We start from the raw sequence: 27,872 nt of genomic DNA, 5'->3' as shown, positions 1-27,872 counted from the left end.
TGGGTAAGATGTATCAGAAAATAAGAGATAAAGTTTATATAAGAGGTGACAAGTAAACTCAGATTTGATGTGAGGACATAGATGGAGAAAATCATTAATTGATCAAAACAGCCAGGTTGAGCATTGAAAGTCTGAAGAGCTGGAGTTGGGGTGACTTCTAGCAAGAAGGAATACATGGGCTTACACAAAGGAGTGCAGGGAGAGCTCCAGGAAATGATGATTTGTCTGCTTTTATTGACACATGTTATGTAAGACTTGCAGCCAGAAAGTTAGATTGAGGCTAGATCATAATTTTGGGATGAAGGATTTAAAACGTACTGGCGGGCCGGCTTTATGGCGCAGTGGGGTAAGCTGCTGCCTGTGACTCCAGCATCCCATATGTGAGTTTCAGTTCAAGTTCCAGCTGTTCCGTTTCCAATCCACCTCCCTGCTAATGAGTCTGGGAAAGTAGCTGAAGATGGTCCACATGCTTGCACCCTTTGCCATCCATGTGGGAGACCCAAATGGAGTTCCAGGTTCCTTGTTTAAATCTGATCCAGCTCCAGCTGCTGTGCCCGTTTGAGGAGTGAAACAACAGCTGGAAGATCTCTTTCTCAGACTCTCTGCCTTTCAAATACATAAAAACAAAGCTTCTTAAATAATGTATTATGTGATTCAGGGGAAATTTTTGGACAGAAGACTATGGTTAAATGCAGTTTAACCTCACATTTTGTAAAATGAGGGAAAAGAAAGAATGCAGCTTCAGAGATCCCAGTTTTGAGCATGCTGAAGGAACTGTCGTTGGGGCTAAGCTAAAATGTTAGTATGGACAATGAAAAGGAGGGAAGGGCATTTGGAGGAGTTATTCTGGAAACAGGATATTCATGACTGAATGCCACAAAGTGAAACGTGGTCAGTTTTTCAGCCTTCTACCACATGTGTATCTATTTGCTGCCACTTCCCCAAGCCTGCTCACTCAGCTCTCACTTCACTGGTCTCTTTACAGCTTATGGCACATGCCAAACAGACTAGCTAATACCTCAAAACCCCCAAGTCGCCCTTAATCCTTCTACTGGAAACAATTTTTCTTCAGTGCTCTGCTCAAATATTATATTATGGAAAAATCTTAACCCTGAACATACATTGAAAAATAGCATCCTGGATTCCCTTTTACTCCATTTATCAAAGTTTATTTTTCTTCATTGCATCAAAGCACTGAAATTTCTTATATAGTTAGTGATGTGTTTTTCATCTGTTTCCCTCCCTCGAGAAAATAAGCTCCATGAGGATAAGGGTTTAGTTTTGTTACCAGTTATATCTCTGTCCCCTAAGCAGGGGTAGGGAATGTCTGGCTCATGGGTTATGAAAGATGTACAAATCATTTGTTCTGGTCCTGCCCAGGCGACTGCAGTTAGAAATAAAACTTGAATAAAACTATGTCAGGCTAATTTCTGGCATTAATATCAGGCTAATTAAGTTGGTAGTTTTATATGGCCCATGAGTGATGTTATAAATATCCAAATTGCCCCAGAAGAAAAAATGTTCCCCGTGCTGACCTAGAGTAGGCTTGGTACTTAGGAGAATAAATGAATAACAGGATAAATGCAAGGGTGAATGAGATGGGGATAAAAAGTTATGCCAGTATTTGAAGTCTGAAAGATTCCAAGGTAGAGATGTTTTCAGCAGAATATTTGATTCTGAAGAGTGGACAGTTAACTTGGAAGAGTAGAGAGAGAGGAATAGAAATTCAGCTTATAAATGCAGGTTTAAGTATATGATGCAGGAGAACAATCAGATCCGTGCTGCCTAAGGGGTAATGTAAAGTGTGAAGAGGTCTGGAACTGAGGTAAAGACCTCAGTCTTTCCCATAGTCTATAATTGAATTGATGGGAGTAGGAAAACAGAATAATAAGTAATATTAATACTGGATTATCAGATTTGAAAAACGAAATTTCCTTTGTGATATTTCATGTTTTAGCATACATATTTATTCATACATACTTGGTTTTTGTTTATTTCTCAGCTGGGTTAACAACTTTGGCCATGAAGGTCTTGGACTCTTATTGGATGTACTGGAGAAGCTTCTGGACAAAAAACAGTAAGATTAAAATATTTATAAAAATTCAACAGAGGGGAAGTTTTTAAGCATAGCATAATATGTTTTTCTTTTACCTAGACAAGAAAACATTGACAAGAAGAATCAGTATAAACTTATTCAATGTCTCAAAGCATTTATGAATAATAAGGTAAGTAGTGTTTATTTTTTCCTTTGTCACAAAAGGTGAGAAGTTTCCTGACAGTAAGCAAGTATGAAATAGACAAAATAGTTGGTGGTAATTCAGTTTACAAAAGGGTCTTTGTAATGCAAATCATCATATGTTTCATTTAAATATTTAAAATATACTTTCCTTCAAAAATATTTGTTGATAGGTTTTTGTACTTATGCAAGCATAGGAGCCTTGTTCCCAAATTAGGCAATATATTTTTTCTTCTGTGGTAGAAGGAAAATTGAAATGTCATGTACTGAATACTATTTCCATATTAGAGTTCCTATTCCACTGAAAAGGAAAATTCAAGGGTATTATTTGACTTATTTGCAAAGAACATTGTACACTTGTATTAACTTTATGTTACTACAATGAAGTACCTGAAACAAACTACTAATGAAGATAAAAAATTTCTTTGCTCACTTACTCACTTTTGAATGGTCAAATCTACTATTGGGCAGACCCATTGGTTTGGCCTCTGATGAGAGCAGCAGATGACCAAAGGCAAAGCATGTGCAAAGGAAGGATCACATGCTGCACCAGGAAGCAGCGAAACTGGGCCCTGCTCAGGCTTTGTAAGCAATCCTTTCATGAGAACTGCCTTCCAAGGGCATGCCCCCAATTATCCAAAAGATCTCCCAGCAAACCTACCTCCCAACTGTAATTGGATTGTGGTTCTATCCTCTCAATACCATTAACTTATGGCTGCCTTAGTTTGGGAGCCAAATTATTTTCAAACCATAGAAGAAGTTAAGATTTTTATTTTTTAAGTTCAATTCATGTCAGTTGGTATACATCTCTAGAACATGGCAGGGGCTTTTTAAAAAAAAAATATAATACCAGTGGTGTTGGGAGGGACCTTTTCTTATTTTTTTATTTGTATCTCATAAATACAGCATTAGGAGAATAATTCTTCCCACTGTACCTGCCTTCCCACCCATCCCCCCCCCCACTCCCTCTTCCCTCTCCTGCTTAGTTTGAGAAAGAAAAAGAAACAGAAAGAAAGGAAAAAAAGAGAAAAATTGGAATAAAAAAACTAAGAGAACTGTTCCTCAACAGTTTAGACAAGGGCTGTTCTATGTTATTGCTATTTTTCCCCCTTCCGCTTTTCCTTTCCTTCCTCCCCCTTCTTTCCTTTTAGAAACTTAATTATCTTTAAAGAAGAACTCAAGGATGATACATCTCTTGTGAGCTGTTAGACGTAACTTTAACTTATGAAACATAGTAAAAGGAGGTGATTCTTGAGAACAAATTTTACTATTAAGTCTCATGATACAACTCTTTGAGATCAGAGGTCCTGCATGGGAAGTTAGTATACAGTGAATTTTGCTGTTTATTTAACAACAAATTATACTCTTATGTAGGATCTAAGTGATCACCCAAGGCTCTTGACATGACCTGCCTCGGTGATGAAAACCTCTTGGATTCACTGGCTCTACAAGGCCATAAGCAAAGTAGAAGTTCTCTGGAAGGGACCTTTTAGACAATGCTTTTCCTTATAAAAATAGTTTGTGCTCAGGTTATGAAACAATACTAATTTTCTTTATAAACTGTTCTTTTTTAAGATTCAAAAGCAAGATTTACTAGAGTCAGAGACCTCCAGCCAGAGGGGCATGAAGGGGGGCTGCAAGAGAGATAAAACCTCAAGGGGCTGGTGGTAGTGGGGTTTTTTAAGCACAATTTCAGGGAAGAAAAAAACTTATCAACTCGACATTCAGTTACAAGGCAGGGAAAAAAAAACAACAAAACACTTGATTTGTGGCCAGCACCGTGACTCACTAGGCTAATCCTCTGCCTGCGGCGCCGGCACCCCTGGTTCTAGTCCTGGTTGGGGCGCTGGGATTCTGTCCCGGTTACTCCTCTTCCAGTCCAGCTCTCTGCTGTGGCCCGGGAAGGCAGTGGAGGATGGCCCAAGTGCTTGGGCCCTGCACCCGCATGGGAGACCAGGAGGAAGTACCTGGCTCCTGGCTTTGGATCAGCACAGCAGGCTGGCCGTAGCAGCCGTTTGGGAGTTGAACCAATGGAAGGAAGACCTTTGTCTGTCTGTCTGTCTGTCTCTCTGTCTCTGTCTCTGTCTCTGTCTAAGTCTGCCTGTCAAAAAAGTATTTTCACCCTGGCTGGCATTCTCATGATAAAACAAAAGAGCCATCAGAAGAGTGGGATACCTAATCTGTTTTACAGTAAATCGGGTGTTCAGAAGGGTGGAGTCACAACTCCCTTGCTATTAGTATGATAAGATTGGAAGCGCCTAAGGAATGGGGCAGGCACTTTTAATTTTGCTAAAGGTAGCTTTTGAGGAAAGAAAGCATTTTGCACCTTCAGTTTCCACCAGGACCACCATGTCTTCCTATTAACCTGTCTGACTCCTCACATTTGCTCCCTAGATTCTTGCCTGGAAACCCCTGGGCAAAATTACAATCATGGGGCAATGGTCACCTGATAGAAACTCCCCTCCACTGGATCAAAAGCCTCAATAATCAAACACTATAACAGAGGGACTCTGGTGGCTCACTAAGGAACAGACCCAAGAACCCCGTGACTCTGGAAAAGAATTTAATACATATTGGAGGACATTCAGGGAAGTAGAGGCAAGAGATCATTTGGAAGACAGAGTTCCGAGACATGGAGCCAGAGTAGATGGGCTGGCACTTTTCACAACTCAGGCTAATCTCTCCATCCTCTAGTTCATAACCAGGCCAGATGCTGGTGCCGAAAAAGATGAATCATTTTTCTGTAAGTTCAGGGGTCAAAGGAGTCCCAAAGTCTTAAGGAGGCCTCCCCAGGGAATGCCTAGTCTAATGAGCATAAAAATGTAAGCGTCCCCCAGTTCTTATCTCTTCTAAGTTTGAGACGTCTCTCAAAACTTGCTGCCTGTGGCATCCAGATATGCACTGAAACTCACAGGGAAGGGAGTAAGGTGAGGGTGAAATTAACACATATCACCCACTCTTACTCAGTCTTCCACGCCCATAGCCTACGGTATACATTTGTCTGAATAGCACATGCAGGGAGCCATCTGTTCTTACTGGTGGTATGCTAGCCTGGGCCTCTGCCTGGTCAAATATATACTGTCACTTTGTTCTTCTACAAAAGGAAAAATAGTTGTCCTATGCCTCTTAATCTTGATTCCTATCTGATGGGCTTGACTTTGACAATGAGCCTTCATGGTGAGAGCCTTAGCAGAGGTGTTTTTAAGTGAGAGAGTACCAGTCCTGGTTACTGCCTAGGTTGGTAACTAGGCAGGTGATGTCACAAAGAAGCATAGTGGGGGATAAAATTGTCCCCAGTAAATCTCCTCTGAGGTATATACTACATAGGAAAGACAAGACAGAAGTGACCCAAAAGAAGAGACCTGAGAAGGAAGATAGGGGATACCAGAGACGTGCTGAGACTTATCTACACAAGTTCAGGCTATGTGGGGACTTACTGGGAATCTAGATCCAAAAGCTGCCTGTCTGCAAAAGGGATAATTAAACTTTGACCCAGAACTAACCAACAAAATATCTAGGAAATACCTGCTTCATGGGACAAGGAAATCTGGTTTGTAGGAATTGAGGAGACCTGGTAAAGTACGTAAAGGATTTAGAGGCGCAGAGAGAGAGATGGAGATCTTGTTGCTATCTGAGGTAAAGGGAAAACTCATTGACGCATGGAGCCTGGAGCCCATGGCCTTGCTCCAAGCTGTGCCCAGTCTCGTTGACAAATTTATCTTTGAGGAAGGATGAACAGAATTCAGTTTTTGGCTGACACTGTAATGGGCTGTTGGAGTCCTTGAAAAATGCCAGAGTGTGACCCTCACCTTAATTTCAAGGTTACTCTAAGCCCTTCTCCCAGACCCGCAGAGCAGGCCTATCCCCTGTGAAAGGAAGCTGAGTTGGACCAGGCCAACATTCCCAGAGCTGAGACAAGAAACATAAAGAGTGGAACCTCTGGCCTTATAGCTTGTGAGGATTCCAAAAGAGCAGGGGACTTGCTCCTTGCAGGAAAGTGCATTTCCCAGTCCAGCACCATTCCAGCTGTTGTCTGGTGTGCAACCAAGAGACTTTCTGGAAGCACTGGAGTGTGACCCTAACTAGAATCCACCAGTTGTCTCAAGGCCTTCTCCCAGTCACGGAAAGGGTTGATCCATGCAAGAGGGAGGGGAGGTGTTTCACAGCCCAGTGCCCACATGAGCTTGTCAGGTACTGGGATCCAGCCAAGAGATTTTCAGGACACACTGGGGAGTGCCCCAGCAAAAGTCCTTCAGTCATCTCAAAGCCTTTTCCAAGTCCCTTTACAAAGGGCCAATCCACACCCAAGAGAGGGGTTAGAGTCGAGTCTCAGCTCCAGGGGATTGCTCTGGTCAAATCAGCAAGCCTAGCTCATGAGTCTTAAAAATGGCAGCTGTGCTATTATACTTTATATATTATACTTTTAACTGACGACAGGGACCCAGTGTTTTTGAGAAAATGAGAGAGTTACTATGGAAGAGAGTAAAACTCTCTGGAAAATAAGCGAGAGCAGTCCGTATGCTCACCCAGCGAGGAGATAATCCGACGTTGGCTGGAGTCAACTAAAGCAGGATCCGTGTCACGTTGGAGTTGTTATCCAAGTCACAGCACCGAAATGTTATGGGTGAAATGGTGGCAGAGAAAATATTACCCCAGTTCTTTGTCTCACATGGAAGAAGAATTTCCAAGCAGACAAGGCAAGGATTTAAAAGCAAGATTTATTTAAGTCAGAGACCTCCAATCAGAGTGACATGGGGGGCGGGGTGGTGAGTCCAAGAGAGGCAAAACCCCTGTATAAGCTATTTTTGTTATTCTCCTGTTCTTTATACCTGCAGGTAGAATATAAAGGATTAATTCACTTAATCACATAATTACCTTAGATGGTATTTTAAAGATCATACAATACTTAGTAGAAATAATTATAACTATAAACAGAAACCTTCCAAATGTGAAGTACAGTTGTTAATAATCAATGCAATAACATTGTATTTTTAAGTAATTTGCAGTCTAAGTTTTCAAAACTACACATAAGTGTTTATGTTATACATATATGAATCAGCAGAGACCATTGCCCTGTGTAATAGATGCTTGCCAGTGAACATGAGACTCCCATATAGAATGTGTTAATTGTGTTGTTTCTGAAAGTTTCTTAGAGAAAGATGCTTGTCAGTCTAGTACAGAATTTCCCATTTTGTTACCCTGTGTGTGACTGCAAAGTTATGCAGAATCTGATGCCTAATGAGAAATCACTTAATGAACATTACTTCTCCATAGCGCCAAGATGAATATTTCTTCAACTGAGGAAAATAATGACATAATGGAAAGGAAACACAGTACTAGAAATGAGGAGATACAGTTTGTGCTTTACCACTAATAAGTTGAGTGGCCTTTGGAAAATCACTTGACCTTTCTGGCTATCAGTCTGCACATTTTGAAATTTTGTTCTAAATTCTTATTGACTCACCTTGTCAGCTTTCACAGCTTTCCAGAATACTAAGTAATTGTAACCATGGTAGTCACTAGGGAAAGTCATGTGAATGGAATTTTTACAGAGCCTTTTTCTACAGGACATACTCTGCTACGTGAAAACATAGTTTTTCCTTTATTAAGAGTTTGATACTGTTGAAGAAGGTTATGATATAACTTACTTTATCTAAACTAAGGTTAAATTTATTTATCCCATGTTGATGTCCTTCATATATGAGGGGCTCAGAACATGAAAAATTAGATCTTTTAAATTATGGGCATATGAATTAATAGGCATAAAATATGCTTTCAAAAGAGAAAATATACAATGATGTGTCCATTTTGTATTGAACAAATTATCCAAATCAAGTAAGGAAACTTTCATCTGAAATGACTTAACCATCAAATTTTGGGACCCCTGGAGAATAGATTGCCTACTTCAAAACTTCTCCTTTTGATAGTTCATGTAGTAATAAGACCACAAAATTGTTCCTTAAATTCTACTGCCGTAATATTGCTGTGATGTTTGGATTGGTGGTTTTCCAGATATATTTCACATGTCTTCATTTTGTTTCAATATGTCCCTTCATGTTAGAATGTAGTTTTAAATAATAAATGAAAATTTGAAAATTTAAATGATTTCACTCTCAGTCTAATTGGTTTCTAAGTTATTTTAAGTTTGGTAATTGGTAATCATCTCTCAGTTTTATCTACAAATTGTTTACTTATCTTCCTTATATTTTATTGGTTCCTGGCCATCTTTGTATGTACTTATTCCCTTGTTTGCTTTTTACAGTCTTGTCTCTTCCATCTCTGTTTGCCTTTTTGCTTGTCTTATCTCTGTATATTTCCTCATTTATTATTATCTGTGGCAACATCATATATAAGAGCTTTAGCTCTGTTTCCCACAACAAGTTCTTCTAGAAGTTAAATTAGGAAAAATTCCTGGAGTGACTTATTCATATATTTGATATTTTACTCAAGGTTAGCTTAAATTGGTAGTTTTATTCTGGTGAAAAGTTATCAGCTTTCACCACTAGACTATAAAATGAAGCAAACATGTTTTATAAGAAATGTAAGAAATACTTTGTGGCACACAAATCAAAACTCATCTCCCTTATTTAGTGCATGTAGTAATAGGATTATTAAAGCAACCCATTGTTCTTTCTTTATTTATTTATTTTATTTATTTGACAGGTAGAGTTATAGACAGTGGGAGAGAGAGACAGAAAGAAAGGTCTTCCTTCCATTGGTTCACTCCCCAAATGGCCGCTATGGCCGGTGCTGCGCCGATCCAAAGCCAGGAGCCAAGTGCTTCTTCCTAGTCTCCCATGCGGGTGCAGGGCCCAAACACTTGGGCCATCCTCCACTGCCCTCCTGGGCCACAGCAGAGAGCTGGACTGGAAGAGGAGCAACCAGGACTAGAACCTGGCACCCATATGGAATGCCGGCGCCACAGGCAGAGGATTAACCAAGTGAGCCATGGTGCTGGCCCAACCCATTGTTCTTAATCTGCTGTTATAATATTGCTGTGATGTTTGGATTGCTGATATATTTCTCTTCTTTATGTAATGAAAACCCAAGTTTTAGGCCTCCTTTTACATCTTTACTATCTATTATAATTTGCACATCCACGTATTCATGTCTAGAAAACAAATGACAAAGGTGTCTTTTCCATCTGGTTAGTGGAGGTGACACTTAATAGAACTCAGGTGCCAGTTCTTTGAGTTCACAGCTTTTGTATTGACATATGATTGCCTAAAAGGGGAAGAATAAGAGTGAGAAAGCATGGGGATTTGATTGCTTCTTTAACTGGCATGTAGTATACAAGACATTTTTGGCTTTTTAATCACTACAACTTTCCACATAAACATATTGGACAGATGAATTCCAGACATCTCCAGGGAGACTCAGTGACATACATAGAATTACTTTAGAAAATATCATTATGTGTTTTATATGTTGCTCTTTGTTAAATAACTGCTTATTGTTCCCAAATTTCTTCCAGATGTTTATGGGAGGTATATTTAATTAAGAAACAAAATTTCTGAGATATAGTCATTCAAATAAAAAATAAAGACAAATAACTGCACTTAAAAACATTAACATAATTAGGTAGAATCTCTGTGAACGTCTGGGTTTTTGGAAATTCATTGTAAGCTTTTTTGTTTTGCCATTAAACCTATGTTCCACAGACATGTTGATTTTGAATAAAGGCTCTTTTTTCCCTCTTTAGTTTGGTTTGCAAAGGATTCTAGGAGATGAAAGAAGTCTTTTACTATTGGCACGAGCAATTGACCCCAAACAACCTAACATGATGACTGAAATAGTAAAAATACTTTCTGCTATTTGCATTGTTGGAGAAGAGAACATGTAAGTATAGCTATATTGTTTTATTGACTGCAAGTAAAATGACATTTCAAAAGTCAGTAAGTACTTTTGTTGTCTTTCTTTCGATAAACTGCATGAAGAGTATTAGATTTTTGAAAAATTTGATTGATTTTTTATCTTGTCTATATTTTAGCATTTTGTTGATATTATGAAAACTAGGTTTAAACTGATAGAGTTCTAATGGGAAATTGTTCAAAATTGAATTCAAGAAGAATAGAATTTTATCTTGCTGAGGCTAAAGCAGTTATTAGAAAAGTAGATACAAAAATTACTTTCACACACACACACACACACACACTCATACACTCATACAGTCACTCATGAAATTCACCCTATTCTGAGTTTTTTAATTAATTTAATTCTTTAACTAATTGAATAGATTAGATGTTTTTATTTTGGGCTATTGCTTCACATTTTACATTCCATGTGGTAAATGAAAGGATGAAGTAATCATTTGTAGAGTGAAATAACTTGCTAAAAAGAAAGACCAAAGGGTTGTTGATAATTATTCAGTGTGCATATATGTACCAAATTCAGCAAGTTGTTGATGAAGATTCATTAGATCATATGTTCTTATGGAAAGAATATTGAATCAGAAGAACATTTAAGCTTTGCTGTCATTAGTAAGTCCAGTTTGTCAAAATGTTGTGATGAACAATGGAATGTCTGCTAAGAACATGAACTAGAATATGTCTTCTGAACACTTTGTATGACAGTAATAATTTAAATTTGAGTCAGAACAGGGCCATGTGAAGATCTAATGATATTTTAACATGTAAACTTTATTATCACTGTTAGAATAAAATGAATATTTTCTTAGAGCTAGTTAATGTCCTTGAAAACCAAAACACAAACATTAAACAAAGATATAATCTAGCATTAAATCTTATCTCAATGAGAACCAGTTGACATATAATGTGTGCAATTGTTGAGTTTCCTTAGGTTTTAGAGAATAGTCGGTTTATATATGAGTCAGAAATATTTTCTTAATTATGTTGTCAATTCTTAATTTATAAATACAACCTAGACTGTTATATTTGTTATATTTTAATTATAGCTTACATATCATTTGAAAGTAATAGCCTACTATTTAGAGGTTAATTGATTTTGACATTGGATGGAGATAGTTACCAGATCTTATTTTTTGGTAAATAAGATTCCTATGCTAAATAATTATTGTTACTTCTTTAGTTTTCTGGATTTTTCTTTTAGATTATGTTTTTTCTGTTCCATTATCAAAGACTGTTGTTTTTTAAGTTCTTTTTAAAATATTCACTCTTTCCAGTACTTTATTATGATATTATAGTCTGTTTACACTTTATTATTAAGTCTGTGTATACTTTTAAAATAATACAAAATAATTGTAAATGCTATATTTAATTGATTTTAATATATATTAACACATGAAATATCAAACCTCAACATTTCAGTTTCAGTGTGTCTCAATGACATATTCATTTTTTCTGAAATATTCTTTTTAAAATATCATGTAGAATGATTGCTTTCAGTATTTTTTAAGCTATCAATATTTAACTTGTAGAAATATATGGATGGCCATTCAATTATTGTTAATAACTGTTGCCTATATTCCCACTAAACTAGGGTCATTTTGCTTTTTACTTGTTAAACTACTTATTTGGGGAGGTGTTAAGCCTTTGCTGCGATGTACATTTCATACTTAAAAACTAATAAAAAAGAAAGAAAGGGAGAAGCAAGGAGGGTGGGAGGGAGAAAAAGGGAAGGAGGGAGGGAGTGAAGCAGGAAGGAATGTCATTATGTTCTTAGAATTGTATCTACAAAGCACATTGAATCCGTTAAAAAGTAATTAAAGATTAAAGTTCGAAAATTAAAAAAAAAATAGTGGATGGCAACATGATTCTTATATTGCAATGATGGTTTGGTTAGACAGAAGGAATAAATTTGAGAGATCTCATGTACCCTGTGGTGACTATAATTAGTAACAATGTAGTGTATACTTGAAGATAGCTAAGAGTAGATATTAAGTGCTTCAACTACAAAAGAAAGGTAAGTGTGTGAGGTAATTAATATATTAATTAGCTTCAATTAGCCATTCCACAATGTATACACATTTCAGAACATTATATTGGAACCATAAATATGTACACTTTTGTCAATTCAAAAGAAAGAATTTTAAAAATCGTGGTGGTTTGTGTAAGAATCAAGCATCATAAAGAAAAACAGGTAAGATCTATAGGAATAACTCATGAGCATAATGTGTGTATAGGATGCAGTTCTCATTTTTTTTCTTTTCTTTTTTTCCCCCTCTACAGTTTAGATAAACTTTTAGGGGCTATAACTACAGCAGCAGAAAGAAATAACAGGGAACGATTTTCACCAATTGTTGAAGGATTAGAAAATCATGAAGCCTTGCAATTACAGGTGAATTAGTTTTATCTTACATTGTTTCTAGATGTATATTTAGAGTACTCATTTTGTAAAACACCAACTCCATTTTAGCTGGCATTTAAATAGAATGGAATGTAAAAAAACATTCTTCCTGTTGTTTTGTTTGTGACAATAATAATTTGTTTTAAATTTGGGAAAATACTTCTGAATTATTTTAAATATAACAGTTATGACTATCATTTATATCTGAGTATAAATTCAGTAATTAATATAATAAATCAGGAAAATCGAAGCCTTAGCAGTAATCGTGGCAAAAGAACAAGCAGTTCTGGCAATGCCATTATCCTAACAAGTCCTGATGAAATCCGTAGGCTTGGAGAAATTTAAGAAAGTTAAACACACCACTCTGTCATGGAAAAAACATGGGAATTGTATTGTTACTCCTAGGTCAGGATTCATCTGCTAGCCCTGTGTAGACTCAGGAGGGAGGGTAGGATGGGAAGTTATCACTTTGCTCCTAAATCTGTATATATGAAATACATGAAATTTCTTCACCTTATATAAGTAAAAAATGTTTTAAAAAATCTTCTGGAGAAAACAATTTGCAGTCTTTTCTTAAATGGTTTCAGGAAATGAACATTTTATGAATGAAAATTTTGTTTTTGAGGAATGAACTTATTCTCATTGATCATGTGAATGCTATGTGGTCCTGGACTAAACATTTTAGTTTCCATCTGTTATTTATTTTTCACAATAACCCTACTGTATAGGTATGATTATCTCTGTTTTGGTTTCGAGATGAATTGGCTAAGTGAGATTTAATAACTTGTCTAAGGTGATGCAGTTTGTGAAGAAGGAGGCAAGGTTGATCAGAATTTGGTGCTAGGTATTTTGGTCTCTGGTACTGTTCTCTTTCTTTTAGACAATGTATACTTTTTAATGCACCATGGAAAACTCTCTGTAAAAATGTTTCTTAAGCTCTTGCATTGTCACTCAACAAAGACAACAACATAGGTCCACATTTAACTTTATCAAATTATTCAGTAGTGGGTGTACATTTTTAAAATATTTATGTATTTTAAAGGCTGAGTTATGAGGTAGGGGGTACAGAGAGAGAGAGAGAGAAAGAAAGAAAGAAAATAAAGAGAAAGATAAATCTTGTAACCGCTGATTCACTACCCAAATGGCTGCAACAGCCACATTTGGGCCATACTGAAACCAAGAGCCAGAGATTCCATCCAGGGCTCCCTTGTGGGCAGCAGGAGTCCAAACACTGGGCCATCATCTCTTGCTTTCCCAAGCACACTATCAGGGAGCAACTGGGACTGGAACCAGCCCTCTTATTGGATGTCAACACTCATATGGGATTCCAGTGTCCCAGGCAGTATCTTACCCTATGTGCCACAACAGTGGCTCCAGTAGTGGGTATTTAAATATTAAAATGTCTTATCTGGTGTGAAACCATTCCAGTGGGTTCTTTGATTTTGTACTGTATTATGAAATATTTGTATCGTTTTTGGCCAGAATTTGAAACTGAATCAGATAGATGAGTTGACTTGTCTAAAGGGAATCTGTAGTGTTAAAAAACTGTAATACTTCTTCACATACTTAAGGATCTTTGTTGTCCATTAATTTTTCTACTGCAAATATAGTAAGCACTTTGGTTAAGCTTTTATAGTGTGCCTTTTATGTAGAATGCATTATATTCAAAAATTAGTATATTTCTTTGTAGTATTTTCCTTTTTATAATATATTTCTTCTTAATGTAACATTTAATCTCAGTAAATTTTTATACTTCTATCAAAATGTTAAAAACTTTTTAAAATCACTTCTTGAGAGTTTTGTTTTTGTTACTTTGCTCTGTTTACCCAACTAAATTTCACTGACTTTCAAATATATGGATACATTTGTACTTCTCTTGCCAAATTTATTTAGGATAAATGAAATAAATTAGTTATAATTCAAAGTTTTTATTACATTTTATACTCAGCTTGCCATACTTGAGCCCAGTACATTTACATATTTTAAACTTTTCTTTAAGTGAGTTTTTAAGCACAACTCTGTGAGATAAGTATTATTGTCTCCAGTTCACTTACAAGGGAGCTGAGTTACTGGGAGACTAAGTAACACACTTAGAAATCACACAGCTGTTAAGGTGTAGAACTGTTATTTGAACTTTGGTCTTTGTGAAGCCAACATTTGTATACTGGGTTTCCTGTCTTTTAAAGTGACGCCTCTGCCAAGGAAGGAACTGTTCACTCTACACTGTGAGGTGGAATTGATGTTTGATAGCCTTTGGTAGCTGGACAGAATGGAATGATAAAAGTGTCAAGTTGTTGACAGATAACATGTCGAAGAATTATAGAACCTTGCTAAGTATTTAAGAAATTGTTAAATACTGATTATAGATGCAAATGTGTTCAAACCACGGTTTGACATTTCTTACTTTAATGAGCCAAAATAATTAATAATATGTTATATACAGATCCTAGTACTCACAAGAATTGTGAAGTGGGTTTGTTTATTTGGAGTACTTAACATGACTAAAAATATCCTCTAAAATTTCAAAAGTATATATAGAGAGTGCAGAAATGAAAGCAAAAGTTTGAATCTGTTGTTTCAAAAATATAATTAGTGGTGTATTTTAATGGAATGACTTTTCTGTTCTTGCAATATCCTGAGACTTCTTAAAATGTTATTACAGTCTCAGGAAGTAATTCTGTTAAAATACAGGACTAATTACATTTTAAAATAAACACTACATACTTTTTTATGGAACTTTAAAGCAGATTTTTTAAAATTTTTTAGATTATTTGTTTTTATTGGCACACAATAGTTGTACATATTTATGGTATACAGTGTAATATTTTGATACATGCATACATTCTAATGACCAAATTAGGATATTTAACATCTATCACTTCATATATTCAAGATTTCTTTGTAGTGTCAACATTTAAAAGCCTTTCTTCTAGCTATTTAGAAATATATAATATGTTACAGTTAACTATTGTTATCCTACTGAAAGCAGATCATTCATACAGATTTTTTTCTAGCTCACCTTTAAAGTGAAATTTTGTATGTGTGGTAAGATTTTCATTACTGTCAAAAGTTCAAAGAATAGGTATAAAATACATCATATATCTTCATATGCTCTCTCTTTCTTCATTGAATTCCTTCCAGCTTAATAGCATCCTCCAGGTTTCTCCCCCCTGTGACACCTTTGTTTGATCTGACTTATCCTTCAAACTATTCTCTCATCTACCATTCTTGTTTTATAGTCTACATCTCTCAAATAACATAATTTTTTTCTCTGTTTTTACAGTTGCCTTTCACAACTCATTTAACAGTTCACAGCAAGATTCCCAATGATCCTCCAATAGAATATTCTAGGGGCCCTTTTCCAGTCCCAGTTAATTGATCACCTCCCTCCTTGAAAGTTTTTTATCCCTTGCCTCTAGAGGTAACATTGTCTCCTTGCTCTGACTACCTTTAACTGTTCTTTCTCTACCTTTTTGATGTGTTTCTTCCCTTATTACTTCCCTGATATTTTGTTCCCTATGTCTCTCCTTGGTCTTCTTTTTATCGTTTTATACATACAACTATATAAACATGTGCACATATACAAATAAGTATATATTCCCTCATAGACATGCACATTTATTTTCTCCATGAATGCTCTTAACTGCATGTCTTTTTTTAAACTTTTATTTAGTAAATGTAAATTTCCAAAGTACAGTTTATCGATTACAATGGCTTTTCCCCCCCATAACTTCCCTCCCTCCTGCACCCCTCCCATCTCCCACTCCCTCTCCCATTCCATTCACATCAAGATTCATTTTCAATTATCTTTATATACAGAAGATCGATTTAGTATATATTAAGTAAAGATTTCATGAGTTTGCACCCAAACAGAACCCAAAATGTAAAGTACTGTTTGAGTACTAGTTATAGCATTAATTCACATTGGACAACACATTAAGGACAGAGATCCCACTTGAGGAGTAAGTACACAGTGACTCCTGTTGTTGACTTAATTGCATTGCATCTCTAACTTTAATATCCAACAATATTCTAGTGGTTCTCTTTATTTATTTATTTATTTATTTATTTATTTATTTTTTGGCAGGCAGAGTGGACAGTGAGAGAGAGAGAGACAGAGAGAAAGGTCTTCCTTTGCCGTTGGTTTACCCTCCAATGGCCGCCATGGCCGGCGCGCTGCGGCCTGCGCACCGCACTGATCCGAAGGCAGGAGCCAGGTGCTTCTCCTGGTCTCCCATGGGGTGCAGGGCCCAAGCACTTGGGCCATCCTCCACTGCATTCCCTGGCCACAGCAGAGAGCTGGCCTGGAAGAGGGGCAACCGGGACAGAATCCGGCACCCCGACTGGGACTAGAACCCGGTGTGCCGGCGCTGCTAGGCGGAGGATTAGCCTATTGAGCCATGGCGCCGGCCCTGGTTCTCTTGATTTATAATTGTAGCTTAGACCTCTTTCTCTATTCAAGCCTATATGTCCAAATGCCCAATTAAATGTCTTATAATATCATTAAAAAGAAATTAAAATAGCATTATAAACCACATACCAGATAGTGTTCTCAATAATTTACATGTGTTATCTAATTTTAACTTCATGGTAATTCTATGAGCGAGATTGTAGTAGTATCTCCATTTTATAGATGAGTAAACTGAGTTTCACTGACTTTCCTAGCACTGGATTGTGAATAGGACACAAAACTCAGATTAGATGCACAGAATTTTGGCTCCTGAAAACATGCTTAAAGTATTCTTACACTAAAACTGAGCTCATTATCTCTCCACTTTATCTGATTCCCCCAAAGAAATCTACTCTTACTTCTGTTTTTCCCATTTTAGATTATAGCGGTATCATCTTCTACCCATTGGATTATAGCAGTATCATCTTTGACCCATAATTTTTCTAAGGACTTCATTCTTCTTTGTCTGTTGCATATAACCAATCATCAAGTCTTATTGCATAGCATAGACTATGAACCCAACCCATTATCTCTATCCCTATTGCCTTTTATCTTCTCCCATCAATATTATTTCTAACAATTTCCTAGTTAGTACCTCATACTGATATGTTCTTCCTCACCAGAGAAATGCTCTACACTGCCATCAGTTGTCCTTAAAAATATCTAAGTGTAGCATATTAGCATTCCTTTAAACTTATATTCATGACCCATTGCTAACTTAATAAAGGTGGAAAAGCTTAATCTTGATATGTCACATTTTCAATGGGTTCCCAACCTAATATTCTGATGTAAGAACCTGTCATTCTCTCAGATGTGCCATATATTTTAGCCATAATGAGGCTAGTATTTTTTCCAGTGTGCTATAGACTTTTAAATGGCCTCAAATGGTTCATCATGAAAAACACTTTGCCTGAAATACCTACCCATATCTCTTTCCTCCTGGTGAGAATTAATGAGAGCTCAAAGGAAGAAAGGCAAATTTATATATGCCTTGCATAAGTTTGGGGAGGCTTCAGCAATGAGGTGGTACTTTAACTGGGCATTGAAGAACAAGGAAGAATTTTCTAGAAATTATCTTTGCTGTTAGAGAAGTAGCATTATGGTAGCATGGGAGGTAAGGAACTTTTAATAAGTAAATATAGAGACCAGAATAGCCTGCCAGTCACATCACAAAATGAAACAGAATGAGATGATACTAGCGACTAATTGAAACTGATTTCTACATAACCAGACAGGGAAACCTGGGATACACTGAGCATTAGGAATTGTTTATGAAAAAGACAGTAGTATATTTAACATCTATTGATGTATCCTCCAGCCTCAGTCTTCATAGGCTGCTATTAGTCTGCAAGGTGCCATGTCCTTATGGAATTTCAGCAGTCAGTCAGTGTGATTTAATACATCTAAAGTTGTTTTCTAACATGGTACGATGATAAGGAAATGTGTACATTTTGTAATTAAAGATGGTACGCAAAAAGAGCAGTAAATGTACCCTTTCCTTATGTGTAATAGATTTACTTATCTAGACCTCACCTATTTAATACATTTATCCTTTTAGATTATGACTGAGAACACGAATTAAGTAAACATAAAATAAACAGTCTGGACATCCTACAGAATGTCACCAAATCTATCTAGTAAGCATCATGGCAAGATAGGGCTTATGGCCTTTAACAAATGCCTATTTACTGTATTTTCTGATGTTGTCTTACTGAGACTGGCTATCTGTTCTCTAACTATGGTGGACTACAAACACAGGTTAGAAGGATGGGAGAGGCTTTATTCCAGATTGGTACACTGAAGTAATCAAGAGGTGCCAACTGACAGATTGATAGCAAGGGAAGAATAGGTAGAAGTATAATAAAAGACTGAAGCTAGAATACAAACAGTGTTAACATTTGGTTTCATTTAATGCCTGGGAAAGTAGCCCTACGTACCTTAACTGCTCTGTTACAGCTTAGCTCAACAACTCATATTAAATGATGCTGTTGAATCAGCAAGAAAATATTGAGTTATATCTAGTCTATTTAAGAATGTAAAAATTATAATTCCTTTCAGAAAGTGTTTCATGTGAAAACAGATGTTGATGCTTAAATAGACCTTAGATATACCTGGTTTACACCAGTTCTGTGTTGCACCTTTCCACAGTAGTTCTGCCGTGTTGAGATTTTCCTCTAAAGCACATTTGTAAATTAGCTATTAAGATACTCATACCATCACATATGAAGGAGTAGCTTTGGATGAATCTTTTATCATCTGTCAGCAGAGGAACGTTTATAATAAACAAGCACTATAGCTTACAAACAGGGAGGGAATTTGTAGAAATGGGTTTGTTAAATATTACTTATTGACTACTTTATTATTAATTATTGCCAGATATTAGGAAACTTGTATTTATTGACAGTTTTGAAGGTGAATAGTTGTCAGATATGCTATTTTAGGTAATAGAGGGTCACTAGTGACCTCCTTAATATAAAAAGCAATAGAGAACTTTTTTAAAGCCACCATATTGACATCTTTAGCACTGTGAGTGTTATTCAAAAAGTTCATGGAAAAATGGAATTAGAAGGTAAGTTTATTTCGCTGCAAATGATTTTTGCAATCCATGCCTATGAGTCATCTTCAAAAAATTAATGGGAAATGGATATTATAAAAAGTATGCATGGATTTCTAATTTTGCACCAAAATGAACTTACCTTTTAACTCTTTCCACAAACTTTTTTAACTCCCCTTGTATTTAGCATTCTTAGCACTCCTTTATCAAACCTCTCTCCTCCTTTGACTTCCTTGATACTAAGCTCTCCTTGTTTTTCTTTTATGTTTTATTTAAAAATCTCTTTATTTCCGTGCTTGAACCTCACATTTACTGACTCTGAGAGCTTGATCCTCATGCATGTGGTCCTTTGCTTTCTCATTCTGGTGATCCTGATCCATCATTTTACAAATTCCTCCCAACTCATGGACCCCTACATGGTTAGCTACCTCCTAACTGAATTTCAAGTCCAATATTGTTCTCACTGTAATTACCTTCCCCTTTTTCCTACTCCAATCCCCTCTCCAACCTTGACCCACCTTTTTCTTGTATTCACAGTCCTTATTAACCTAGCATATAGCAGAAATATCATAATAGTCAATTTGAAATCCACCTTTCCTCTTCCTCCATTCCATCAATGACCAAATGCTATCAATTCACTTCTTTAATGTTTTACATTCTTCTTTGGCATAATGTCCTTCCCTCTTTAACTCTACTACCATTTCTTTATTTCAGGACATTGTCACATCTCACAGTTTTATTGTTTCCCTGGATTGTTGAGTTCTATCTACTAGTTGTTCTAATCCCTCTTTAAATAATGTGTCACAAAGTTGTCTTTCTGAATTTCTAGAATTAAAGTTTGGTCCTATGTCACACAAAATAATTTACAACCTGTTTTTTTCTACAGGTCATACTATATCATGCTTCTACATCTAATTTTTTGGCCCAGTTATATCATCCTTTCTTTGCTAAACACTTTATGCTATTTCATTCCTCTACTTTCATGCCTTCACACATGGCTTCTTTTTTCCTGGAATCTTTCTCCATTTCTGTACATTTGTGTCTTTCTTTGTTTGTACTGATTTTGACTTAAATCATCTTTTTTCCTAACTCCTGCTGGATTAGGATAAAGAAAGACCTTGTTAATATCAGCAGTATATTTAATAAGGTCAAGTGTGTGACAATGTCAATAAAATTTTAAAAGCACAATTTGTCTCAGATAATGGCAGTATAGATAATATGTCTGAGAATGCCCAAGAGTTACCAATTATTTTTCTCCATAGCTCTATGAGTTGTGGTGAAACATACAGATGTTTGTGTAGTTTTTAAAGCTGGTAAATTAAAATAAATAAAAGGTTATAGCATTTCTCCAGTAATTTTATGAAGATATTCATGCTTAAATATTTTCCCTCTCTTTATCACTTAGGTAAGAAATAAAGCAGTTTCTTTTTGTAATGATGCCTCATACTGTTAAAATTCACTTAACTATGTTTTTACCATTTTGTTGGGAGTAGTTAGGAGTCACAAAGAAAACCTTAAACAAGTACAGATGAACCTTGCCTTTAGAAATTTTATAATATGTTCTGTGACAGTTTACCATCTACAGCACAGCCCATTAGAATGAGGAAAATAGCATTCTATGAATGAAAAATATAGATGCTAATTGTAGAAATACATTATTATAGTAAAGAAATGCTCATAATATGGTAGATAAACTGATAATAATTCAGTTTAGTATAAAATTATACATGGCACAAATTATTGGGTGCTCTATCACATAAAAAAATCAGTACTTTTTATTTATATATGTTTATGCATTCATTCATCATTTTTATATATACACACACACGTATATATACGTGTGTGTGTATATATATATATATATATAGAGAGAGAGAGAGAGAGAGAGGGAATAGAAATTTCCTTATACCATAAGGAGATAATTCAATAAAAATGCACATACAGAAACTGATTATATAAACTAGTTAAATATCACAATCCTAGTCTTAACCTAGTACATTTATTAACAATAGGGAAAATTTACTGATTGCTGTGATTTAAAAGTTCTGATTCTTATGGAAGTTTATTTAAAACTAAGATAGATGTGGTATACTTTGTTGAAACATATAACCTTTATAAAGAAACCGCCCAACAGAAGAAATCTTAATAATGAGATTTGTAATATTCAATTCAAGAGCATTAATATTCCTGCCAATATAAGGAGAAATGATATTCAGCAAGACCAAGTGCATTGTAGTCTAGTAGAAAGAGTCCAAGGCTAAAGGTCATGAGACCTGAGTTCTAGTCCCATAATTGGGGCTCATTATCAGTGTGCTCTTGGGAAAATTGTCTAATCTTTTTAAGTTTTCATTTTTTTAAACTTAAAATGAATATATTGTACCAGAAAATTTTGTGTTTTATCAGGCTCCAAAATTCCATGATTCTTTATTTTATATCTCTGGAATTTAACGGTTTTTCTGAAAGTAGATTGATTTTGCATTATAAGAAAACATCAGGGCCGGCGCCGTGGCTCACTAGGCTAATCCTCCGCCATGTGGCGCCGGCACACCGGGTTCTAGTCCCAGTCGGGGTGCCAGATTCTGTCCCGGTTGCCCCTCTTCCAGGCCTGCTCTCTGCTGTGGCCAGGGAATGCAGTGGAGAATGGCCCAAGTGCTTGGGCCCTGCACCCCATGGGAGACCAGGATAAGTACCTGGCTCCTGCCATCGGATCAGCACGGTGCGCTGGCCACAGCGCACTGGCCGCGGCGGCCATTGGAGGGTGAACCAATGGCAAAGGAAGACCTTTCTCTCTGTCTCTCTCTCTCTCTGTCCACTCTGCCTGTCAAAAAATAAAATAAAAGAAAAGAAAAAAAAAAGAAAACATCAGAGTTCACTCATGTTCTTAAAGATTTATATTCTTGGATGTTGAGCAAGCCAATTAAATTTGAAATTTCAGTATTTAGGAATGAGCTTTGCACTTCTTTCAAGCTAGGTTTTAGGGATTATACCAGAAGCCTTTTTTTCTTTAGTCTCTGGTGTAGTGCTGTTCAATCAGACTTCCTGCAATATGCTGTATCTGTGCTATCAAGTATAGTAGCTACTAGCCACATATACCTGTTGAGCACTTGAACTATGGCTAGTGAAACTGACCAACTGAAATTTAAATGTATTTAATGGTAATTAGTGCCTCTCATACTGAACAGCACAGCACTATGATGTGTGTGTGCATAGGTACGTGTGTGTGTGTGCATGTGTTAAATGCATATGCACATTGTGTAGGGAAAATGGGGGCAAAAAGTATAGGAGAGGGAGTGAGAGACCATTTCAGATGATGGGATGCTGTTCTTACTTCTCTAGATCTATATGAAGTGCAATTTGTACAATCCAAGAAACCTTTTTCTACTTTGGCTTTTTATGAAAATTCTATTTTGTATTAGGATATCCACTTTATATCCTAGATAACATATTGTTAAAATAAGTGTATGTTTTTCAGTTAAATCAGATATTCCTAGTTCATTAAGTGTGATGCACCAGTTAAATTTTATTATCTGTCCTTAAAATGTTTTGTTGCAACAATCTCTGAATGCAAATTGTGAAACATCTGATATATAGATCTTTTCAATTCTGCATTTTTAGTAAAGTGATATTCTTTAGAAACACGAGTTCCCTACTTTCTGTTTGAACTTGTATAAATTGTCTGCTTTCAGTCTTAACTTCACTGTGAAACAAAATGAACTTTGTATAGTCTTTTTATGAGAATGAGCTTAGATAGCAAATTATATTAAGCACCTAATATGTATGTAACTAAGAATAATAATGAAGATCAAAATAGCTTGGTGCTTGTATTTAGCTATGAATTCAGAATCTATATAGCAGATATTTTATGTTTATAATTAAGTAATAACATATTCTACCCTTTAAGCTAATTTTTTAAACTTTTATTTAGCAAATATAAATTTCCAAAGTACAGCTTATGGATTACAATGACTTTTTTCCCCCCGTAACTTCCCTCCCACCTGCAACCCTCCCAACTCCAGCTCCCTCTCCTATTCCATTCACATCAAGATTCATTTTCAATTCTCTTTATATACAGAAGATCAGTTTAGCATATATTAAGTAAAGATTTCATGAGTTTGCACCCACACAGAACATAAAGTGTAAAATACTGTTTGAGTACTAGTTATAGCATTAATTCACATTGAACAACACATTAAGAACAGAGATCCTACATGAGGAGTAAATGCACAGTGACTCCTGTTGTTGACTTTACAAGTTGACACTCCTTTTTATGGCATCAGTAATCTCCCTAGGCTCTTGTCATGAGTTGCCAAGGCTATGGAAGCCTTTTGAGTTCGCTGACTTTGATCTTATTTAGACTAGGTCATAGTCAAAGTGGAGGTTCACTCCTCCCTTCAGAGAAAGGTGCCTTCTTATTTGATGGCCCATTCTTTCTACTGGGATCTCACTCGCAGAGATCTTTCATTTAGGTGTTTGTTTGTTTTTTTTGCCAGAGTGTCTTGGCTTTCCAAGCCTAAAATACTCTCATGGGCTCTTCAGCCAGATCCGAATGCCTTAAGGGCTGATTCTGAGGCCAGAGTGCTGTTTAGGACATCTGCCATTCTATGAGTCTGCTGGGTATCCTGCTTCCCCCATGTTGGATCATTCTCTCCCTTTTTTATTCTATCAGTTAGTATTAGCAGACACTAGTCTTGTTTATGTGATCCCTTTGTCTCTTATACCTATCAGTATGATCAATTGTGAACTGAAATTGATCACTTGTACTAGTGAGATGGCATTGGTACATGCCACCTTGATGGGATTGAATTGGACTCCCCTGGCACATTTCTAACTCTACCATTTGGAGCAAGTCAGCTTGAGGCTGTCCCAAATTGTATATCTCTTCCCTCTCTTATTCCCACTCTTATATTTAACAGAGATCACTTTCAGTTAAATTTAAACACCTAAGAATAATTGTGTGTTAATTACAGAGTTCAACCAATAGTATTAAGTAGAACAAGAAAAATACTAAAAGGGATAAAGTATTAAATTGTACATCAACAGTCAGGACAAGGGCCAATCAAGTCACTGTTTCTCATAGTGTCCATTTCATTTCAACAGGTTTCCTTTTGGGGGCTTGGTTAGTTGTCATTATTTTTTAAATTTAAATTTATATTTATAAATAGTAACAATTATTTTAATTTTGAATTTTTTCCTATCCTCTTTAAAAGAAAGCAATACTTGTTTAGTAGCATAAAGGAATGGAAATGATTGATATGACTTTCTTATTCCCCACATTTATATAGTATAAATATTTCTAGAAAATAGTATTGCTTTAACAGATTGCATATATGTTGGAAAATGACATGGTAGTATGACTCTTCTTTTATTGTTTTTAAATAATGAGACATCTTTCAGAATTTAATAAGCAGTAAAGGATACATTATTTAAACCAGTGCCTTTACCAATTAAAGGTACCAGCTTCAAAGTTTCTCTTAATTTTTTTATACCATAGTCAATGGATACAACTTGCTTTGTTTTAGTATTCAACTATATATTCATATATGGCATTGCAACATTTATTAAATATAAAAATTATACATTCATTAATTTTATTGACTTTTGCTCTTTTTATTATCTCCTGATGTAAATATTTTATTTGTATAAAGGTACAGTTGCAAGACTCATTAACTTGTTTCTTATGGAAATGTTCTCTTTACTTGTAGGGCATTAATACAAGCCATTAAGCTAGAATTTCTTCTGGCAAAAACAATCCTAGCAGATGGCAACTTTTCTCTCTATTAATTTTGGATTGAACATGTATTTTGGCTTGTTTAGTCATATCATGGTTGTAACATGAATCATTCAAGCAAATGCAATGATAATATAACTATGCAGACATATATATATATGTAATATATATATATAAACACTATGCAAATTTATATCCCAGCCTATTGATACTACATAAAGACCTATATGATTTCTTGTTGTACATAGGAAGATTAAATAATCCAGAAAGGAATAAGCTTCATAAATAACTCATTTGGTATGTTCTTTTAAGATAATGCCGAGCTTATGGCAAATATTTAGTCAGTGGTCCAAGTGTTTCATCTTGAAATTTGAACATTTATAGAAATTGGATTAATTTATTCAATTATCCTTTAAATGTCTATTTTAATGTTATAAACAACCTCCATCATCCTCTGTAAAGCATGCAACCTTTCATTTTTGAAGCTTGTTCTGAGATAACAATAAAGCTGCAAGAAAAACAACTTGAATGTGTAAGATGTAGGTTTGAAAGTAAAAGCAGTATGCCTTTTAATCCACTCTCCCTATCTTGAAAAAGAAAATGACTCTATGTAAGAATAGTCTGGAGAAGTTAAAACCAAATCCATTGACAATGTGTTTCTCTCATAATAACTGTTGGTTTATTTGTGCTGCTTTCTATATATGCTTAACATCTTTACAAAATCTGATACTTTCTAGAAGTCCCATTGTTGTCAGCTCTTTAAGCACTCTACTACTCATTACATTCTTTAGAAATAAATCAATTTAAATGTGCAGCTCTTCAGTTAAGCTACTAGTCAGTTGCCTTATATTTCAGTTGCATTTTCCAAATATGCTATTCAGTAATAATGTACGGAGCATCTGGCAATTATCATTTTATTGATTCCATTCAAACTTGAAAAGTCTAGAGAATAAGTCCCCTTTTTAGTAGGAAACCTCAAAATCAGAAGGTAAGAAAAGTAAAACTTATGTTTTAGTATCAATATAATTAATACAGTTCCCTTGAAATAAAGCCCATATATGTCCTTTGTTATGCCTTATATGACTTTATTATTGTATACATTAGTAGTGATGTCACAATATCTTGTAGTTGATGTTAATTCATTTCAATTATTTTTTCATACCTCACAGATTAATTTATCTTAATTATAGTTTTTAATCCTCTATATATTTTGTGCAAAGTCATCCCAAAAAGAGAGAGTGTATAAATCAACATAATAATTTCTCCAAGTTATCACTGTTCCCTGTTTAAAAAGTATGGTACTTTTATAACTTTATTAGATTTATTTTAGAAAAGTGTTTATAACTGTGTAGAATTGAGGCCAAGTGCACTCTGAGGACAGCTGAAATTGAAGGATACATTTTATGATCTTCTCAAAAGGCTCTATAAGCAAACTTTTGGAAGTTTGAGTTTCTTGAAGGAGCTTAATACACTGTTAAATTATTGTTCAGCAAAGCATAACATACTTGACCATTCATCACCTGTTGATTACAATTCTGTTTCAACATCAGAAACTTTGTCAGAGTAAACTTTGTTATTTATAGGCTAAGGCCATAATCAACATTATACTTGTAGAAATATTTGCATTTCTTATAGCATTCTGTATGTATACTTTTATTGCATGCATTATCTGAGTGCATAAAATAACAATTTCTTCAATTTATTTGAATTTTTTAACGAAATTTACTTTCTAATTACAGGTGGCCTGCATGCAATTTATAAATGCCCTTGTGACTTCTCCTTATGAACTTGATTTTCGAATACATTTAAGGAATGAATTCCTACGTTCAGGACTAAAAACAATATTACCAGTAAGTTGAGTTTATACATTTATTATGCTGATGAATTTTAATATTGTTCTGTCTTTGGACAATTTGATGCACAATAAACAAATGTGCTTTGCTATTTTCTTTTGTAAACCATTGCACATTTTTAAGCTTTTAACTTACATTAATATCAGTTTATATATTAGTGATGATTTGGAATTCAGCTAATGATATGCCCTTAAGTGATCTGTTTTGGGTGTTTACTCATTTATTTATTTTGCCTTCTTATGTGAAAATGGAATTCCTTTTCTTTAAAACTGAATTTATATGCACATGATAGAGACTTTTTGCAATTTCAAATTTAATTTAAAAATTTTGGTTTTTACTTTAATAACAAAATGATTTCATTTGTCTTCAGTATATGTATGCATAGGTTTTTTTAAAAGTCTTTATTTATTTGAGAGGTAGAGTTACAGACAGAGAAAGGGAGAGACAGAGAGAAAGGTCTTCCATCTGCTGTTCATTCCCAAAATATCTGCAAAAGCTGGAGCTGAGCTGATCCAAAGCCAGGAGCCAGGAGCTTCTTCTGGGTCTCCCACATGGGTGCAGGGGCCTAAGCATTTGGGGCATCTTCTGCTGCTTTCCCAATTCATAGCAGAGAGCTGGAGCCAGGACTCGAACTAGCACCCCTATGGGATACTGGATACCGGCGCCACATGTGGAAGGAAGCCTACTTTACAGGCAGATTCAGACAGAGAGAGAGACAGAGAGAAAGGTCGTGCTTTCCATTGGTTTACTCCCCAAATGGCTGCTATGGCTGGTATGCTCCGGCT

The 27,872-nt window shown here is 35.6% G+C and overlaps 1 protein-coding gene across 4 annotated transcripts in view; it reads left to right on the top strand.

The window, feature by feature from the left end:
* Positions 1-27,872, top strand: part of DIAPH2 (diaphanous related formin 2) — a 947,972-nt gene that overhangs the window by 250,207 nt on the left and 669,893 nt on the right. For all 4 annotated transcript variants that reach the window (XM_051827761.3, XM_089323876.1, XM_089323878.1 and 1 more), the window contains 5 exons: positions 2,003-2,077; positions 2,156-2,225; positions 9,939-10,075; positions 12,385-12,493; positions 26,974-27,084. In XM_051827761.3, the coding sequence (XP_051683721.1) occupies positions 2,003-2,077; positions 2,156-2,225; positions 9,939-10,075; positions 12,385-12,493; positions 26,974-27,084 (502 nt within the window). The remainder of the gene's footprint in view (positions 1-2,002; positions 2,078-2,155; positions 2,226-9,938; positions 10,076-12,384; positions 12,494-26,973; positions 27,085-27,872) is intronic.

The sequence above is a fragment of the Oryctolagus cuniculus genome, chromosome X (genome assembly GCF_051225735.1).
Source record: "Oryctolagus cuniculus isolate XC-2025 breed Fujian yellow rabbit chromosome X, ASM5122573v1, whole genome shotgun sequence".
In the NCBI taxonomy this organism is placed as follows: Eukaryota; Metazoa; Chordata; class Mammalia; order Lagomorpha; family Leporidae; genus Oryctolagus; species Oryctolagus cuniculus.
This window is presented reverse-complemented; position numbering and strand designations above follow the sequence as displayed.